This window comes from Juglans regia, chromosome 11 (genome assembly GCF_001411555.2).
Source record: "Juglans regia cultivar Chandler chromosome 11, Walnut 2.0, whole genome shotgun sequence".
Classification (NCBI taxonomy): domain Eukaryota; kingdom Viridiplantae; phylum Streptophyta; class Magnoliopsida; order Fagales; family Juglandaceae; genus Juglans; species Juglans regia.
Genome location: NC_049911.1, coordinates 25,209,344 through 25,231,821, shown reverse-complemented (window position 1 = coordinate 25,231,821; position 22,478 = coordinate 25,209,344). Strand labels below are relative to the sequence as shown.

The 22,478-nt window shown below is 35.2% G+C and overlaps 1 protein-coding gene and 1 long non-coding RNA gene across 2 annotated transcripts; both read left to right on the top strand.

The window, feature by feature from the left end:
- The first annotated feature begins 13,948 nt into the window (after positions 1-13,948).
- On the top strand, positions 13,949-14,349 carry LOC109017073. The gene is made up of 3 exons (XR_001994428.1): positions 13,949-13,968; positions 14,083-14,157; positions 14,304-14,349. It is a non-coding gene; the product is annotated as an uncharacterized LOC109017073 (long non-coding RNA).
- A 3,049-nt stretch (positions 14,350-17,398) lies between these two features.
- Positions 17,399-18,368, top strand: LOC108994106 (glyceraldehyde-3-phosphate dehydrogenase, testis-specific-like). Its single transcript, XM_018969204.2, has one exon. It carries the CDS (start codon positions 17,531-17,533, stop codon positions 18,017-18,019), a length of 489 nt encoding a protein of 162 aa, XP_018824749.1. The 5' UTR covers positions 17,399-17,530; the 3' UTR covers positions 18,020-18,368.
- Positions 18,369-22,478: the final 4,110 nt, after the last annotated feature.

The following is a 22,478-nucleotide window of genomic DNA, read 5'->3' as shown; positions in this document are numbered from 1 at the left end:
ATACCCTCTTCCTCGTAAAAATGAAAAATAGTAGAATATGCATTAATGTGAGAAATATTAAAGGGAAATTGCAACGCCTTACAAATTACACTTTCGCAGTAACACTCCTACTTAGCAAACCATAACAAATTGTACATAAAATTATAGATTACCATGATTGCGTTTCCAATCAATGCTTATTCTAATCCAATAATTCTCTATACACCCAAACCATAGCATCAATACACCACAATGTGGTCCAACCCTCCAAGCCTTTTAAGCTATACAGATTCCATTATGTTATTACACAAATGGTCAGCTCAATGAGAGAGAGAGAGAGAGAGAGAGAGAGATCAGTGCAAAAGTAGTCATATTTACTAGAATTTCCAAAGCGACAAAGCTAGTTAAACTACATTATAAGTGTAGAGGATCAATTTCATTTTACACGGGAAAAAAATAAAACACAAGTTGTAAGTAAACTTTTACAGAGCAGGGAAAAGGTGTCGGAACTTACTCTCTCTCTCTAGCCTTAAGCTTCTCTTCCAACACAAGTAATTCCTTCTCCTTCATCTCAAGGAAGCTCCTCAGAATGTCAGCCTTCTGTGATTCAAATATATCAAAAAAAATAAAAGGAATTATATTAGAAACTATCAATGAATTATTCATCGGGTTTGGAAAACAAAGTTGCTAGAAATATATTTAACACTTCACTTGTACAAGTACATTTTATATAATTCCTCCAAATGATACTAACCTCATTGGGGCCATGAGAGATCCAAGAGATCCCCGGTGTAGACATAGATCCAAGATTTATATAAATATATATAATACTATATATATATTTATATATATATAGCCCAGTGTCGTATAGAGTAAGTACAAAAACCACCCAAAGGCACAACACATCGACACCCTTGAGAAGCCCCTTTGTGCCCTTTTATACAGTAAGTACAAAAACCTCATGCCTCCCCGGTATCACAAAAAACCACCCAAAAAATGTGCCCTTTTATGAGAAGCCCCTTATGGGCGGGGGGAATCGTTACACTGAGTCTGTCGAACTGACTCAGTGAACGACGGGAAAGCCCTAAAGAAAGACTGCATCACTTTGTCATTTTCTATCTGATGCTCCCTCAGCTCCCGCATCTCTGTCCTCATTGCATCCAGCTGACTCTTGTAAGCTTCAGCATCCTTCTTATATTGCTCAGCATCCTTATTATATTGTTCAGCATCTTTCTTGTGCTTTTCAGCCTCAGACATGTATTGTTGCATTTCAACTTTGTCACGTTGTCTACTTGACTCGGGGATGACCATTTCCCCAAGTCCCCGTGCATATCCAGGTCGATGGCCAAGAACCTCCCTAAAGACAGTCGCTGCTGCCTCATCACTACGTTGCTCTGGTCCTAGGCCATCCAACCTACCTTGCATCTCCTTCTGCACATTGAATGAAATGAGCGATTATTAACAAATAATCAGCTAGTGCTATATTAAGGCATGCACGACAGTATAGAAAGAAACATAGATCCCAACGGCTGTTTCTGCACTACTCACATAAGTACTTTCTGTAGCATCAGTGACAAATGCATTCTTTTTCTTCGACCAACGCGTCTCTTTGTAGAAGTCGACCAAATTCCCATTCTCATTGCACTGTCATTTGTATGAACCATGTGACATTTGAACAACAAAGCTATGAGTAACCACCTTTAGTGATAGTAAAGTAATATTGTCACTAAAATCTCCAAGTAAAGTGCATTTTTACTATTCTATTTAAAATTAAAAGATTGTTTTCCCTTAGACATACCGTTTGCTCAAGTAATCGGACGAATGATTTTCGTCCTGATGTGTGATTAATGGCCTGCTTGTTTCGGTTCTCTCGATTTTGAGCTGAAATTTTCTGTCATACACAATAGGGAACAATTACTTATAATAGACAACGTACATTTTTCCACCACAATATTTAGACATATTAAATATATACATACTATATGGTTGTATGTGAGAAAGAGTATCTGTACCTTGAAGGCATCGCTGCCCCACCTTTCACACAACTTCGCCCATACAATGGGGTCCACCAGACTAGTTCCATTAGCCAACGCTTCTGCGTGGCTTCCATAGGATTCATAAATCTTGTGCAAGTCATGGTGGAAGGAGTTGAAGCGCTTACGTAAGGCCTTTGTCACCGTCAATCGGTGGTTTTCGCGATCCCAGTCCAACACAAAGTCACTCTACATAAGGCAGCATGCAAACAATCAATGTGTCATCTCGTTATTTAGGCGATGATTATACTACATAAACAACACCCCAAACAAGGACAATGAAATTTTTTACTTACCCGAACACGGTCAATGAGCTCCTCTTTAATCGCTGGTTGCACATCCGACCAACGCTTGAAACTCATGTCACAGTATTGTTTCACAATCCATGATACTCGTGTTGTGAACATAGAAGCGTGTTCACAACATGGGGCTGTCTCACCATCGTTTATCTTCAGCATCACTTTCCCGTTCTTCCTTAGCTTGTCAAAGAAAATGTATCTAGATGGCCCTCGAGTTCGTCTCCTCTGTTCTTGCGTTCCTTCGGTCTCCACTGGGGCATCTGCAGCTGTATTTTAAGGTACAATATATTAGTATTTTAAAGTGTAATGTGGAATATTCACACTTAATAACACATTCAAACATGCTAATGCTTTCAAAATTAACGTATTGGAAAAACATGCACCAGTTTGTTCTCCAGTAGGTGATTGTTCCCCAGCAGTATTTGGTTGGGGTTCTTGAATAGGTTGTGGCGCGTGAGTTGCCACAACGCATGGTGGGGGACTTGGGGGTTGTGTTGAGTCATCCGAGGAGGATTGATTACACTCCTCCGTGCTATGATATGAAGATAATTTCGCACCGCGTGGTCGGCAGTGACGAGCTGAGTATGGGATATAACGCCTTCCACCTCGAAGGCCTCGAAGTCTGCCTCCACCTCTTGAACTGGGTCCCGGCTGATTACCTGCACGAGTACAAGTTAATAACATAGTGGGATAAAATTGATGCCCTAATTGATACAAAATAATCGCAATATGCACAGACAAGTTCGTAAACAAGCAAATTTATCTACCATTTTCAGTTACTTTTAGGTAGACTAACCCTTACACTATGAGACTTGAAATAGACAAACGAATAACTGAGAGTCGGCCGTATATATACCTTGATACGGCATAGTGCATCCCAGTTGACACAGCCTCCCAATATTGAACGTAACCTGAAGCAAATTAAATCACATGTTAGATACTATTTAATTTAGGTATAGATGTTGTAAAACTTGAATACTACTCTCAAGATTGTTTGCTACTTGCATAATAAGAAAATATGAGTTTGCATAATAAGTAGTTCGAGCCAGGTAAAATGATTTTCTTCATGGTAGTAAGAAAATAAATCAAAACATATATTTCACCCAAACTCATATTGAACTGTCTATATACACATACCAATTTCAAAGTCAATCTCATATTGTCAGATGTCTATATACACATGGAAATTTCGAACAAGAATTCTAATATCTCAACCTTAAATGAACGAAGTTCCTGGGTTATATTTATAGGTCGCCAGACTCATCAGATGTTGTGTGCCCATCCTCATCTGAATGTTCCCCCTCATTTGTTGATAGGTCCTCTTCATCTGAATATTCCCCCTCACTGGATGCATTTCCAGACTCAGAAGTGATCATGTCATCATTAATAAAGCCTGTTGAATCTATGCATTGACCAACCGGATCCATGATTTCTCGTGCATCTACATGGCTAGGTAGTATATCAGGCCTATTCAGTTGAGTTGCCACTTGATCTGTGTTATCACACTGCACTGGTTCATAATAATATGATGGCTCATCTTCTTGATCGGCATCAGGAGTACTTGATTCCCCATCAAGTACTTCAAGAACTCTCGGCAGTGGCGGAATGTTGTATACATTCCTATTTGCATAGTTCTGCACAACACCCCAATTCCCTTTCGCCCTTAAATCTCTTATGTAGAAACATTGATCAGCCTGACTCGCCAACACGAATGGTTCATCCTTATACCAAGTCCTGTTCATGTTGACACTAATCATATGGTCATCCACCCGCACCCCTCGTTTTCGATCACCAACATCAAACCAATCGCATTCAAACAGGTACACCCGACGCCACTCCATGTAGCGTAACTCTACAATATTATTAATAACTCCATAGAAGTCCAAATTATTTGTGGCCTCATCACCAGTTACCACCACTCCAGAATTTTGTGTACGACGGTGAAGTTCACGCTGTTTCGTATGAAACCTTTTTCCATTTATTATGCAAGCAACATATGTTGCAACCCAACGGTCAGGCCCGCAAGCTAACGCGTACAGATCAGCGGACACATCAAGTGTATGCGAGGTTCGATGTTCCTGGATCTATATATTTAAAAGAGCAAATTTCATAACGTTTATTTCCGATTAGATCCAAATCATATAAAATGAAAGCTATAGCAGCACATCTTACATAGGAATGGATAAGAACTTACACGTTGCTTAAACCAAGTTGGGAACTCAGTTTGGTGCGTGCGCTCGATGCAATCTGGGTGTTGCACCTTACATTTATCGTAGTGTTCCCTGCATTTGGTGCATCGAGGCGAAGCAACATATTGAAGTTAGATGGTACTGGGTTCATAACAAATTGTATAGAATGAAAGAGGATTTTAAAGTAGACTCGTTAATGCTTACTCTATATAAGGTCCAATCTCCGCACAATTATTGAGCACGTACCAGATGGCTGCCCTAAATACTTTATCTTCTAATTGCACGTTCGAAGGCATACCCAAGGGACGAACTTTCTGGTTGAAAATTTTGAACCCATCTAACGTGCCCTCTTCGTCAGCATCAATGTTGCGGTCCGGTCGACTAAACCTCGTCTCAATATCTTTGAGATACATGGAGCAGAATGTCAAGCATTCGGTGTGAATGTAAGCCTCGGCTATTGAACCTTCTGGGCGGGCTTTATTCTTAACATACCGCTTGAATTTGCCGAGATACCTCTCAAATGGGTACATCCACCTATATTGTACTGGACCCCCAAGTCTGGCCTCACGGGGTAAATGGACAGCTAGGTGGACCATAACATCGAAAAATGAAGGAGGGAATATCATCTCCAGTTTGCATAGAATGGTGACAACATCAGTTTGGAGTTGGGCCAGGCGGTTGACATCGAGTGTTCGAGCGCACAACTGTTTGAAGAAAGTACCAAGTTCAGTCAAAGCCAAGCCAATGTCACTTCTTAAATACCCCCCAGCAGCAATAGGGAGTAGTCTTTGAAGGAAAACGTGACTGTCATGGCTTTTCAACCCTGAGATTTTGCAGTCACGTCGAGATACACAGTTCGAGATATTGGAAGCGAACCCATCTGGAAATTTGATATCAGACAACCACTCACAAAATTTATTCCTTTGCTCGACGTTTAATGTGTACTGTGCATGTGGCATTGTTACACGATCACCATGCCATATCAAGTGTAATTCTTTTCTATAGCCCAAAAGCTCTAAGTCACGCCTTGAATTGATGTTATCCTTACTTTTCCCTGGACTATTCATTAAAGTGAATAAGATGTTGTCGGCAATATTCTTCTCAATATGCATAACATCTAAATTATGCCGAAGTCGAACTGTTGACCAATAAGGTAACACGAAGAATATGCTACACTTTGTCCAGTTCAGCTCTTCAGCAGTGCGTTTTTTCTTCCTATGAGATTTGCCAAACTGAACATCCCCAATCATCTGCAATTGATTTTGAATCTCTTCAGGACCAAATTCCCTTGGTGGCATGCGATGATCTTCTCTACCGTTGAACAACCATTTCCTCCTTCTCCATATGTGATCTGGGGGTAAGAAACGACGATGTCCCATGTAACAATGTTTTCGGCCATATTTCAACCAATTAGAGTCTGTGTCTGCATTGCAAGACGGACAAGCCAATTTTCCCTTTGTTGACCAGCCAGACAGATTCCCGTAGGCAGGAAAATCGTTGATTGTCCACAATAAGGCAGCATGCAACATAAACGTCTCCTTGGTTGAGGCATCATATGTAGGTACCCCATCTTCCCAAAATTCAAGCAGTTCATCGATCAACGGCTGCAAGTATACATCAATCTCATTCCCTGGTGACCTTGGGCCAGGAATAATCAGAGATGTCATGAAGAATTGGTCTTTCATGCATGACCACGGCGGCAAGTTATAGGGGACAAGGATGACTGGCCAAATGCTATGAGGTTTAGCCAAGTTGTTGAATGGAGTGAAGCCATCACTTGCCAGACCGAGCCTAACATTGCGAGGATCCGAAGCGAACCAGCCATGATCTTCATCAAATTTCTTCCAGCACTCAGAGTCGGCCGGATGTCTCATACAAGTATCTTCTTTCGTCTGCTGCTCTTTGTGCCATCGCATATCACCTGCTATCTTTGCAGACATGAAGAGACGCTGCAATCTCGGTTTCAAAGGAAAGTGACGCAACACTTTTTGAGGTACCGCACGCTGTCCGTGTGTATTTGGTATCCACCTCGAAGCCTTACATACAGGGCATTCATTAAGAGCTGCATTTTCCTTCCAAAATAACATGCAGTCGTTGGGGCACGCATGGATTTTGTGGTATTTGAAGCCCAAACCGCGCTCCAACGACCTTGACTCCTCATATGATTGTGGCAATAGGGCATCAGGAAAGGCAGACCTCAACAAATCAAGTAGCATGTCAAATGACTTAATAGACCACCCACCGATTGATTTGATGTGTAACAACTTGACAACGAATGACAGTTTGGAAAATTTTGTACACCCATCAAATAACGGACGTCGGGCATCCTCTAGTAGTTGCTCGAAAGATGGTGAATCTACCGTCTCTCGTGGCCTGTTTGCTGCAGGAGTGCTATCTTGGGGCGCATCATCGAAGGTGCCTGCCCGGATGTCATCCAACATATCCTGCATGTCATCTATGTAATCGTCTTCTTGGTTGATATCATCATCAATATCTTCATCACTCACGTAGAATGTTGTATCCTCCTCCCCATGAAATATCCACTGCGTGTAATTTGAGTTGATCCCTTTCATAAACAAATGAGTTTCCACCTCAAATATAGGCAGCCACAGATTGTTAAGGCATGAACGACATGGACACCGGATGCGATCCCTTCCACTTGCATGGTTTCGTGCTTGTGCGAGGAAATATTTAACGCCTTCGGCGTATGCAGGTGATACAAGCCTATCGGGATCATTCATCCAACTTTTGTCCATCTAAAGCACCATATGGGAGAGGAAGAAAGTTAGTTAAGCATGGACCGTAAACAACTCAGTTCGATGAAAAACTCACCATAGTGCGCATTCACGTTTGGAAGAATGAATAAGAAGTTGTTTGAAGAAGAGAATTTGAGGCACCTAGTTCACTTCATAAAAAGCATATTAGAAGGTGGTTGAGACACTAGGCTTTTAGAGCATGGAGGTAATGGGAGTAACCTTTACGTGGAATTCAGGAAACTCCAATCAAGACTGTGAAGGATGTTATAGAGGTTGCCAGCTTATTTAAAGAGCATATATGTGTGGCACTGTTCACTTATTGCATACCAAAGGTTAGTGTAATATAGTTTATTTAAAGAGCATATGTGTGTAACAGTTCATTTTTTCAAGGCAATGAACTGTGTTGCTTACTCGTGCCTACAACTTACAAATAAGTTGCTTTCTTGGGATATAGGAAGGTGGTGTAAGCTATGGTGTTTGCATACACCACTGGAATCATGTAACAACATCTGAACTAAACAATAGGCATTGCCCAAGTACCTCATATGTACTTGGGCAATGCCTATTTACTGGTATTATTAAAAAAAAATTACACTTCTTGAATCAGAAGCATAGCTTTATTATGTTGTCTAAAATTTCGATTTCATTCTTTGAGGTGGGTGAGTTCGGAAACATGTTTTCATCTATGGAAATTACAAACCAATCGTAGATAGATGATGTAATATTGTTAAAGCAATTTTCCTAACAAAAGTAAGCAAACAACTATAATTGGTCCGACATTATAGTTGAAGATTATATATGGAAGATAAGAAAAGATAGAAGATTCAAGAAGATATCAGGTTTTCTTCATATCATCTCAGTTGGGAATTTGAGTTCGTTTGTGAGGCCATAACACTGACCACTTTTTCTTGTTTGGTCGGAAGAAACTACTTATCTACCTTATATACTCCATACTGTTTTAGGTAGTTCCTTATAATACTTGTCCGATATACATAATCTAAGAAAATAATTGTTTAATGACAGGATTGAAACATAGATGCATTAAGCAGTACTTAAATGATTATATTCAATTATAGTAATAATTGTTTTTGGGTTTGCATGCAGAATTACTCTTAGTTGACATCTTTTGCATGGTCTTGCTTAAGGATCCTTGAGTACTTTGTTGTTATTTTATATCTACGAACTGTGTTATTAAGTAAAGGAAATGCTAAATCATAGCACTGCCGACTCTAACTCAAATTGAAATTAATTAATTAGCCACACAATGAAAAATACATTTACCGGCAAACAACATCACCCAAAACAAAGAACAAACAGCATGTGGAATTTGTTAAGTAGAATACAATTATTATTAGATGGATTATCTAATAATAAACCATGTATATTAACCAATCAAAGCTATGTCTAGCATATATAATAACACTAACAACAAAACATCCATCTATGTTTTGAGAATTCATGAAATGAAAGGAAGAAGAAACTACGGACGTGTATGGGTATTCGTTACCTTCAATCCCCAATACAAATTGTTTCAGCTCACCCCTAGGTGAAATGGCTCACCAATAAGGCCGTCGGGCTCAACCAAGTGCTTTTCAATCAAAATGACAGCACATCCGTCCTACAATTTTACCCCAAAAATGTAACATAAAGTGTCAGATTAAATCTTAATATATAGAAGAGCCTAACACAAACGAAATCAATAAACAAAAGAAAAATATACAAATAAAAGCAAACAAATATAAGAGTAATGATTTTAATCACAAGCTTAACTGCATCTTCCAACTATATAATTTCAACTAGAAAGCACGTTGCTTACATCCTGTCAACTTAGGGAAAATCAACTAACAAGCACGACATCAAACTATTTGACTTCTATCCATACTTAGCACTAAGCCAAACTTTAAAAGTCCTTATTCCAAGCATCCTAAATAAATAACTAGAGCATCATTCAAATTGCATGTTTGCTGTCCAATAAAGGCCGTTGGGTTTTGTACATGAAAGATAAATGGATGGAAGCAACAATTGGGTTGAGTTCCTATAAGTTCAATAGCATTTAATGTGGTATTGTACATGCAAAAATTAAGTAAGTGTAGTTTCATTTTTTAAAAAATAGCAATTTGAAATAGGATGTCCCGTATACTAGTGCACAAAGTAGGAAAGCTAGTTATAAGCTTGAGATCGGCTCAGACAACGTACATATTAATACCACGGGCTAAACAATCCATTCAATGCTTAATGAATATTTTATTCAATTAATGAATAAAATACAAAATCAATACTTGAGTTCGATCTAAATCACTCCAATTAATAAAATTACTTTTAGCAAATCTCAACTACATGACACTAAAAGTAACCCTGAAATTGCAACAAACTGCTTTCAATTTAGTATGCGATATACACTGTTGGTATTAGAAACATGAATAGCATATATATGCAAGGGGAAGCTAATTGTTGTAGGTATTGGGGCATGGTATCTATTCATTTCCATTAATGAAGATTTGCATTTTAGGGTTCAACTCCTGGGCGGAATTTTGAAGCATATCTCTCTGTATGAATTTTTATTTGAACTTCATACAGAGATTATGCATTATATGGCTCTTACAATTATAAAATGATTGCTCTCTGCATTTTAGCCCTCAAAATCAAGACAAGCAAAAGCCACATAAATAATTACGAAGGAAACTTGATGTTTTTAATTTTTGCATATGAAGGTTTAAAAAAAGTAGGATGGGATGAGCTGAAGGGAGGCTGGTGTTGAAGGCAAAAGGGGCATACTTAGTATGGTCCTGGAATAAGAGCAGTAAAAAAAAGTTGTGTGATGAATACCCCTAAAGAAAGCAATATCGTTAAAACAGTCATTACAATCTTCTCAGTTACAGTTTTCTACCCTGGCAGGAAAAGAGAGAAGGACAGAGTGGGGTTGGTGCATTTTCTGGCCAACAATTAAATGGCTAAATATCCCAAATTACTATGCAAATGTAACTGAGAAGTTTAAGTGTTCAGGAATTTTAATGAAGCACCAATGAAGAACCCAAGTTCACAATATTTTAACTCCATTAAAGGACTTCTTGATTGGCTGAAATGATATGGTTACTAGTGATGATTGTCTCATCTCACATAGGGACTTTGAATCTGGTCTTATATATTAGATCATATGCAAGGGGAAGCTACACTCAACTGTGCTATTTGACAAATACATAAAGTTCTGTTTAGTGCTTTTAATCTTCTAGTATATACTTTCTATATATATATAGAAAGTATTAGGATATATGGCAGTACTCACGTCTGCATTATAACCTGGAAAGAACTGGCATAAATAGGACTACTCCTCCATATATATAAAAACTAAAATCAAATTATCAATCAATTTCATTTGCTGGCTGTTCAGTGTTGAAACTCCCAACTGGACAAAACCAGCTAGTAACATAATGGAAAATGATTATATAAAACTATGTAAAGTTGGCGTAATACATGATTAAGTCACAGAACTGGCATAAAGTTACTTTGTATTTCCTGTATTTCTCTATGGAAGAAATCATATTTAGGTGGGAGTCGTGGGACTCATTTAACAATTACTGATCCCCAGTCAAGTGTAGCTCCTTTGAAACTCAAATTATGGTTCAAACAAATAAAAAAAATATATTAGAACTAAAGCATTATGGATGGCACGTATGTGCTCATAAGGCAGAATATGGAAATGGAAAATTTTAGGTATTAGTTGATCAATCAGTGATAGTTGATTATGTTTATAAGCTAGTAGTACTGCTTCATATATATATGTGTATATATATATATATATATATAATAAGTTGCGCAAAAAATACGTAATGCATGGACTATATATATATATATATATATATATATATATTATAATGTATACCTTTAGTACTATGTAAATAATGTAGTACCAATGTGAGTAATTGAACATAGTGCGAGATCCCATCATCATCATGATCTCCGTAACATTAATACAATATTGTTTGACAATTATCTCCAATATGGAAGATAATATATATAATAGATATATATATATATATATTGAAAGAAAACTTAGATGATGTCACTTTCCAGCATTCTTACTTTTTTTTCCTTTAATAAATTTTAACTTTACACAAGATATTTATTTCTGTTTGATGTATTATATTTTAGTTGATAAATTTAACTCTTTGCTATATATTATTTAGTTTTATTTAATTAGTAGTTACAAAATTGGCCGGGTGGTGGCTTTATAGACTAAATATTAGAAGTAATAACACAAACATGTTGGGATAAAAGATTCATATATTTGTGTCATTCTTAAAAGTAATAACACAAATAGCCTAGTACAACTTCATTTTGCAAATAAAAGTATATGTTTATAGATCACATAGAAAGATAAATGTTTGGTTGATCACAAACAGAAATTACAAATAGTTCTTTTTGCATAGAAAGTGAAATACATAACTACTTATATATACACCCTTAATATAAATTTATATAGTTTGCTGTGATCATTCAATGAAATGATCAGCTTTTTAAATTGTAAGATAAATTGATCTCTATATGCAAAAAGAACTTCATCGAGTTCCCCAAGGAAATAATATTTGCCTCAATACTTAGTACAGAAAAGTTAAAGCTTAAAGATTACAAAATGGCTGGTTTTTGTCCCTTGTTTTCAACAGTTTTTCATACAAAGAAATAACTTTGGTTGAGCAAAAGATGCAAATGAAAAATGGGAATGAAATGGACAGCATGTTTAAGAGCAAAACAGAGTGCAGTGCAGAATTTTCGGCTAAAAAGAATGGACAGCTAGCAGCTTTAGTACATTCATGCTCTTAAACATTCCTCATTTAACCACAATCTCAACTACACAACCCAAGCATACTAGATTTGAAGAAAACCTGAGAATTCACATCATTTTTGTGTGAAAGCATAGAACACCCATACAAGAGTAGCTCTATGCAAACCAGAAAATTCTAATCGAACCTACTAGTTTGAATAAAAACACCACAATATTGCTTACATAGGCTATTATCTTGAAGAAAAGTGTTAAAAATAATACATTCTCATATTCACTAGTTTAACACATAGTGATAAAGGGTTAAACATAGTCACAAAATGATTCAAACTCAATATTTAAAACAGAAGATCTTCTCAATATTAAAAAGAGTAGAAATAAATATCAATATTCAATAAGCCACTTAATAACTTTTATGCATGAGTAAAAGATGACACTGTTTTGAGAAGCCCTAGTCCAATAGCTAGGGATCAGATTCCTCATTAATTACCTCTAACAAAAAACTGCATTAAATACGCGGGTTGAGGTTGTGTACATACGTTATTTGTTCTTTAAATGGAGGATATATATGGACTATAACCATATGGAGCCTAGCTAGCTAGCTAGAGGAGTAGTTCATTATACTTAAGCTGCCATCAACCAAGATATAGCTAATTCTGGCTAAGATGCCTATATATATAAGATCATGTTCATGCTTGCATGATCCACTAAAATTTTTAATCCTTTAAATCCTGAAACCACATGGAACAAGGTTCACCAGGGAACCATACACAAACCTTTTAGTATAATTCAGGATACTTATAGGGACCAAACTCCTTGAACAAAGTCTACGATGCTGCATGCCCAGATCGATCTAAGGTCTATATATAAAGTTGAGAGCATTAGGAAAAAGGCATTAATAATTATGGGCCTGATTATTAATGCCTTGGTCTGTATATAGCTGCAAGATGTTTAGTTAATGCCTTGGTTGAGAATATATATATCAAGCAGAACTTTAGAGAAGAAACTAATATATATATAATATGTATATATATATATATGTGATATATATATATATATGTTCGTGTAAATCTTCCAATAATAGAACACACACATGATATGCATGTGGGTGATCCTTTTTCAATAATGCATCGAAATTAGATTGGTTTAGAAACTTTTTTTCCCCAAAAAAATTTTAGTATATTCAAGTCCTGAGGAAATACAACTAAGTAAAAAATTTTGTTATTCAAAACATAGCTGTATAAAACATTTGATTTCTAGACAAAAATGTCTTTTGAAAAGCATACATAATGACCAAGAAACACTCACTAATTTCAAATCCTATAGCCTGATTAGACCCCAAAAATAAGAGAATAAGAAACATTCAAAAAACAAAAACTAAATACAAAAACTAAAGAAAATTCCAAATTCAATTTTTGCGAGAGTGAACTAGAGCATTATGTGTGAGGAAACAAGGGAAAAAACAAACAATGAGAATCTTGATAAATGCAAAATATACGTTCTAGCTACCTAGTCATCATGTAGTTAATTAGTAGTATATAAATATCATGAAAGTTCGGCTACTTAATGCTAGCTTTATTTTTTATTTTTTAACTTCTGATATTAACGTCTGTATGAGCTAGCTAGCTAGCTACGGATCATCAGATCAAGTAATTAATAAGATTAAATTAAAAAAGCCAATTCATCTAAAAAAAATGTAGTAAAAGTTATCAAATGAATATATATAGTTTTAATTAATATTATGCTTATTAATATATATATATATATATTAATAAGCAGCTAGTACTACTACTCGATGGTACGTGCATGCAATTGCATGACTAATATCATTAATATTATAAATCAGTTCCCAATCGATTCAGATTTACAAGGCAAACCACATTTGGAAGGCGGCACATGAGTTCTTGTACGTTCACACCGTTTCAGCTCTGGATTGTGAGTTGTTGCATACCCAGCTATTATAAGCTAAAAATGCCTTTTATATAGTCTGTGTCTGAGTGCGTGCTAGCTAGTTTGGATATAATTGATTCATGTGGTTTAGTTATGCAGAAATGTTTCTTCAGACAATTCTTCCATTCCGTAGCAAAAGTTGATTATCTCACTTTGAGACATGGTTTCATCTCGGTAAGTACCTAATTATATATATATATATATATCATGTATATAAATATATAGCTTTCAGCTTTGTGTTCCTGATTTTATAAACTACTGCTATATATATGTAAACGTACAGTTTTGGACCATAATTAATATACCGATCATGTACTCAGGCTCACCTGTCGGCCAGTAACAACTTCGATTTCCGAAAATATATAAGGGAAAAAACAAACAATGAGAATCTTTATAAATGCAAAATAACCAGGAAAAGGCAATGAAAATGCTAATGAGTCACAACGGTCTGTTTGCTTCTAATGAACAATGATTGAGATTAAAATCAAAAGTTATTCAACCTACCATAACTAAGTTTGTACTTCCAACAAGAGAACAAATATGATATGAATTTTGAGTGAGCCTTTTGAATGAATGCCTCAAAATTAGTTTGGTTCAGAAAATTTTTTAAAAAAAAGAAATCCACATCATTTAAGTTCGGAGAGAATAAAACCAATAAAAACTTTTCGGTATTTCATACAGCATAAATAATGCCACATTTGATTTCCAGACAAAAATACTTTTTGAACAAAAAACAAGCTAGAACTCAATATTTTAGCATCTACCACATTTATATTTCTTTCTTTCATCACACTAAACCCCAAGAAAACAGCAATGCAGCATTCAAACTGCCAAACCTTCATTTCCTTCTCATTATCTCTACTTTGATGAAAAGCATACACAAATAGCAAGAAAGATCATTAATTTCAGATCTTACAAATAGCATGAAAGATCACTAATTTCAAAAATAAGAGAGTAGGAAACATACACATGATAATGAGAATAAAAGCCTCAACACTAGTTTGGTTCAAAAACCTTTTTTAAAAATCAAATCCACATCATTCAAGTCTTGAGAAAATACAACTGATAAAATTTTTCTAATATTTAGAACATGAATGATAAAACATTTGATTCGTAGACAAAAATAGCCTTTGAACAAAACAGAAACCAGAGGTGAATATTTTAGCATCTATCACATTTAGTCTTCTTTTTCGCATCATATAAAATCTCAAGAAAACATCAATGTAACATTCAAAATATGAAATATTCATTCCCTTCGCATTACATCCACTTTCTCGAAAAGCATATCTAAAATCAAGAAAGATCACTAATTTCAAATCCTACACTTTATACAGTATTCTTACTTGTCCAGAAAAGTCCTGGCTGCTAAACTATTGTTTAATTCCATCGGTAATCAAATATATTCTTATAATGATATATATATATATATATATATACACTTTCTAAATACATATTCATGGAAGTGTTTCTAATATATCATCATCATGCACAATTTTAACAGACAGAAACTTCAGGGCTGTGAGATAGCTTATTTTGGACACCGAAATAACTTGCATGACTTTATAACACTAGCAGCCTAGCTAGAGGATTGATTATCAGACCAACAAAAATCAATTTAATTTATTTCCTGGTTGGACATGTATATAATATATATATATATATGTATCTATGGTGTGCAAATTAAAAATATCACCCAAAAATTACTAACTATTAACGCCCCACATCAACACCTACACAAAATGCAAATTTAAAGGTGGCATTTTCGTGCAAAAAGCATCAAGCTTCCTGACCCAAACAGATGGAAATTAGTCTACAAGAAAAACCTAACCGATTGTTGTAAAGCAACAGGTCTACATATGAAGGTGGAGAGATAGAGAAATTACCCCAAGCAATACCTCTGTTCACTAAAGGAATTCACTCCAAGAGTCTTGGTGGAATATGCTTGCCCTTTGATACTTGATTCCAGAAGAACTACTTTGGCAAAATTACGACCCTCGCTTCTGTGGGGAAGAAAAATGAAGTGGAGGTCAGAGGCGCAGAAGCTTTGGGGCGTATTTGAAAATGGAGATGAAGTCGTGTGTGTGAAGTGGGTGGATTTAATTGCAGGTAGCCGAACTGGGGAAGAACGTGGAAGCAGCGAGGAAGAACGGAGATGATTTTAGAAATGGGTAAGGCTCGGGACGGGAGGGAAAGGGGGAAATAAATTAGATTTCGCTCCCAGAGCTATCCCGTCGATTTCATGTCGCTACAACATGTGATTTTATATCCCGGCGATTGTTTTCGCAGCTAAAATCTATTAAATCGCTGCAATTGTTGCATTTGGCCCGGCCCGTATTTTTAATGAGGATTGGATTTTAAAACCTGCGGCGAGTTTTTAATCGCTGGCAAAAATTACATATAGCGGCGATTTATTTTGCAGCAGATAGAAAATCGCTGCTATAAGGCCTATTTCTTGTAGTGTGCGACTTATATTTCTGGGTTTTAGAATGAGTAATAGTGGTAGTACTTTTGTAGGTACAAGTTTACAACAATATCTTTAGAGTTCATGTATGCTTGGCAAAAATCTTCTTCTCTCTTTTTTTTTTTTTTTTTTTGCATGCATGGTTGAAGTCCCGCAGTAGTACTGTTTTCTTTTTGATTGATGCGCTTGCAAAATTGTATAATTCCCCCGCGCCGGAGATGATCATAAAGTTAATTTCTTGCTAAAGTTTAGCACGAAACGTACGATATATCGGTTTGATTAACACACTCTTATTTCGAAAATATATATATAGGGATCATATAATATAAAAGTACGTACTTATACTGCGCCCATGCATTAATATTCTCTAACTAGCAGCTAATATATATATGCAACTTAATTAAGAATAATTTTACATACAATTATGAAGTGTGTAAACGTGACATAATCGTTTTAAAAAAATATGAGGTTTATTATTAAAAAATTAATTTTTTAATGTAAGTCTAATATTTTATTTTTTTTTTTTCAAAATGATTATGTAATGGTTACACAATTCATTGTTACAAATATCTTTTCTCCTTAATTAAAAGTCATTTTTCAGATCAAGACATGATATAAATATGGACAAAGAACTTTCAAGCAATATATATTAATCGAACCTTCCTGATCATCTAGCTGCTGCATATATATATATATATATATATATATATATATATATATATATATATGCATGCATGTGGTGAAAAATCATGGAAAATGTGGATGAAATTGGGACAATCGACGTCACGACTCTTTGCCTTTTTAAAAAAAAAATAAAAAATAAAAATTGTAGGTATTATTTTGGATCATTTTGTTCGTTACGTGGATGGTAGTATAGTACAATAAAAGATAAAACACCGACAAATGGTGCGGTCACCAATACACTACATGCATATTCCTATCTCTTCGCACTCGATCGATCCCCTCTCAACCAAATCACCATTGTCTTTATATATATATTTCCTCTCCTCAAGTACCCTCCTCCCTCACTCTCTGAAATTTGATATATGAAACAGTCTCCAACATAGGGATTGAAAACCCTAAACAATGACGTTACTCTCACTGTTCACTATCCTCCTCCTCATCTTGCACTCCAACTTCTCCTTAACCACGTCAACCACGACTAACGTTACAGCAGGAGTAGGAGCAGCAACAACAGTGTCCAAAGATGAAGTATCATGCTCAATGTGCATTGAATGTGAACACCCATGCCCTCTGCCATCACCACCACCGCCAGTGGTTGAGTGCCCGCCTCCACCTTCTCCTCCACCACCTCCTTCTCCACCACCACCACCTGTACCACGACCGCCAGTCATCCCGGAATGCCCACCACCACCCAAGCCTCCATGTCCTGAAAATTGCGAGTACCCTCCTCCATTGCCACCTTCAATTTGGCCACCTAGTCCGCCATATCCCAATCCTTTTCCACCATACCCTAACTACCCTTCAGTTCCTGACCATTCTGTCCATTTGAAAGCACAGCCAGTTGTCATCTCCTTTGCTCTCTTCCTTGCTTTTCTCTGCTTCATGTTCTAGCTAGCTAGCTAGATGCTTAACTTTAATTTCACGTAGTAATTGCGCCTCGGTGGCACTCAGCTTTCTCTCGTAATTCTTTGTCAGTACGTTGATATCTCTACGCTTAGGTATTTTCTCTAGAAATAACAGTACTGATCTATTTGGCATTCTTGCGGCCTGCTTCTAATTATGCCAGGCTAGCTAGCTAGCTTCCCCGTGGAGAAATAGGAGAAGGAAAGAAAGAAATAACGTCATTAGTTGATTAATGAAGAAATCTAGTCTCCGGCTCCCTCGCTACTTAATTTGTAATGTTATGCATGTACGTTATTATCTTCTTTTATGTCGAAAAATAAATTATTAATTTGTTCCATGTGGTGTTTTTCTTCTACTATTTTTTTTTTTTAAATTTATTTTGGATCATCTAGGCTGTTAATTATGGTAATCAAGAAGCTACGTACGTACGTTTAAATATGATCTGGAATATATAAACTCTTTTGTGATTTCTATGATCACATGCATTAATTACTAAACTAGTTGACAAAGGTTCGTTCTTAATTTCTTTTCATTTCTTTTTTAAAAAGGTGATAAATTTCACACTTGCTAATGAGGAGATAAAGCAACAATATATAATGAATGGAGGCCGTGCGAAAGGATATCATGTATGGAAGACATCGAATGGGGCTCGATCTTGGATGGCACATGATTTGTGTACTTATTCAGCATGTGGGTCACCACCAAAGTTGTGGATTTGGCTCTTCTATCTACATTAATTAAAATAATATATATTGATTGTGGGGATCATACATATACACTCGGCCTTCGGCTTAATTAAATAATAACGATGATTATGACCCGTGCAACGGGCGAACCATTATTTATATATGCTGGATTTTATAGATCTATATTTAGATATTCATTATACATATAATCACTACTATAATTATTAAAAAAAATGTGGGTCAAATATATATATATATATATATAAATATATATATGTATAATGGAGCATGCATATAAAAGAGTCCATTTTATCAATAAATATTTCATGGTCAATTTACAATATTAAACGTACTGTAATATACATATGATTGTTCAATTTAAACCAATGTAAAATAGATACAATTAGCATGAGACACTATTGTATATTTATAATTTGCATTTATAAAAATTATATTTGAAAATATTATATCAATTTACTATTTTTTTCTGAATTTTTCTCCTCTTGGATGTAGCGTTAGATTTATGATTATCTTCCTTTACATTTGAGTTGATGTCGATCGAGATCGAGGTAGTTTCCTGAAATAAAATTAATATCGTTAATAAATGTCTATCTATAAAACATTTTAATCATAATGTTTTACGTCTTATTCCAAGTACAGTATACGGATCTACTGATCAACACCCCCAACGAATTGATTGAACAATGAAAAGTAAAACCATTATAAACATAAAATCTGATACAAAAATGATAAAAACAAAAAAACAAATCGTGTAATTTATTGTTAACTTTTCAATTGGCTTTAATTTTATAAATTCGGGATCAAATATTTGTAGAATTGTGTAGTTTTTCCGTCCATATTTTAAGTTATACTAATAAGTCGTAGTAGGAAGATGTATTTTTTTCCAAAACTTTGTTGTAAATCATTTGGGAAACCATCATCATTCCGGTCATACATAAATACAAAGATATATTTTATAATAATTGTATATCTAATATTTAATGTACTTGCTATACTTTCTATATTGATATTCAATTTAAAAATATTATATTTACCATTTTGTTATCTGGTCTTGTTTTTCTATAAGTTCTTTTATAGTTTTATGTTAGATTTTCTCAACATCTTTGTCAAATAGCACCGACGACTCTGATATTGAATCATCAACTAATTCCATATTTATACGATACCTAAATACCAAAACACTTAGTAAATAAACTACACATTAAATTAAAATATAGATGTTCATGTACGTGTCTATGCAATTGAATATATACATGGAACTTGTTTTGTAAAATTACTTGGTACAATAAGTTTTGGTTCTGTCTTATATTATTCACACCAAGAGGAATCTCAAGGTTTATGTTCAACTTTGTCGCATTTGTTGATGATAGATTAAATTTGCCCAAAAAAAAAATATTTTGATGATTAGAACCATCTATTGGATGTAGAGTTTCAATTTTATGATGATTTTGACTATTAATTCGAAAGATGTAAGGACCGCCTCCATCATTGATATTCTTGTCTACATTTCCACCCATTGAAGTTATAGTAAGAACGACATTATAATTTCATATTTGTGTCTTAAATTTTTTAACATTGCCCACCCATAGGACTTAATAGTTATTCTCAGAGAGGTAGCTTTTTAAGTAAATGTAACACAACTTAACCCTCCCTCCATACAACAAAGAGAAAATCTCGGTTGAGTGGGCATCCTTAATTTTTGAGTTCACTTTTCATACCATAATATTGCTCCACAATACTCACATTCATAAGATGGAGGACCAAAATTTCAAGGCTCTATATATTTTCCTAGAACGTAGAAAACAAAACCAAAAAAATCATCACTATTAATCCTATTGTAAAAGGGTGATGTTATTATACATGAATTATGTAATTAAGTCATTTACTTGGTAGTTCGTCAATTGTACTATCTCTCATTCGTTCACCATCAACACACATTCTTGCTTCACTTCTTATATCATCCATTATCGTTCGTCTTCTACGCTGCACAATTATGTCATCATTTATACTATCACTATTTTGTTCACCACCATGATGCATTCTTGCTCCACTCCTTATATCATTTATAATCGTTCATCTTCTACGACATGGAAGTCTAGCGTTTTCTATTTTTAATTTTACTGAAGAATAGAAATTGTCACAAACTCAAAAGTGAACATAAATGTATCAGATAAAGATCATTAATTTAACTTAATATAAGCAAACTAATCAAATCACGAATAAATGCATGATGACAATCACCATGAAACAAATTATTTGAGACAAAGAACAGAGTAACTACTGAATCTGGAAAAACATACACTTTAGTTTTACAAATCCGCCTTACAAACGTGTGTAGAATCCACACAAAAATAAAATGAGCCAAAAACAACACTTACTTGCACTTTTATGGTATGGTATGCGTTCATGTGAGAAATAAATGACAGAGACTATGCGAGAAAGGGAAAGAGTGTGCGAAAGAGAAAACAAAACTATTAGACAATAGTATTCATTTATCCTATTTTACGTTCACCATTGCACTGCTTGGCCATATGTTTTTAACTATATGGACAAACTTTACAAATAAACGGTTTGCAACTTTGTTGGTTCATTCACCATTAATTGCACCACTTGACCCTTTGTAAATATGCGGAATCATTGCACCTCTTAACTCTTTGATTCCTCTTAACTCTTTGCAAATAAAAGGTTTGCAACTTTGCTAGTTCATTGCATCGCTTGGCCCTTTGCAAATAAATGGTTTGTTGGTTTGTAAGGTGTGCTGATAATTTATGGATTGTTAAGCCGATTTGTGCGGTCTAAATCCCAAAGTCAACAAGTTTAAACTTGGCTTGTATATAATTAAATAGATATATTACAATACTGCCAATTGCAAACATATGAATTAACATGCAATATTCAGGCTCACTTAATTATTTTGTGATTAGTTTCATGTCTAAGTACTACATGATCGATCGAAGCGAATTAATATTGCCACCATCTAATTAAAATTTGAAAAATTCTTCTCATCATCTTCACACCACACACAATACATAATTTTTTATTTTTTTCTCTTACCAAATGTGTGGTTTATGAATGATGAATAGAAGATTTCAATTAGTTTAGGAAGAATAAAACTAAAAAAAAAAATTAAAAATAAAAGTAAGTGTGGTGTGTGAGGATGATGAGTAGCAAAACTCTTAAATTTTATACGCACAAATCATGAGTAGTGCTCATCAGATCTTTTAACAAAACGTGATATTATATATATATGTCGGAAGATGCATGGATGATCAGCAATTAAGTGAGATGTTTGACGACTTGCGAGCTTCTTTTGAAGTACTTAACATATATGGTCAGAAAATATTGGCATTTCTAGAGATAAAATGTGACAGTTTAGGAGTTGATGATCTATGATAAGGGATTAATTTTTTAATTGTATTTATTATTCCTTACAGTTACTGTTTTTGAAATGGGAAAAAGACTTCTCGATCGGTCCAATTCCATTTGATAACAGTCGGATAATGTTCCATTTGACATTCTCTATGATAAGTTGATTTCGTTTTTAATCTCTCTCTCTTATTTTTAGGTAGCCCACGAAAACACGATCATGAACACAGGGCCACCACGTCCAAAGTCCACCCAACGCAAATTAAAATGCGAGACTTTTGCGACACTGCCGGCCCACTTCTACAGCTTCAAACATACCGAACAACCGCCAAAACATATCCAAAATTCAAATTCAAATACCCCTCCTTTGCCAT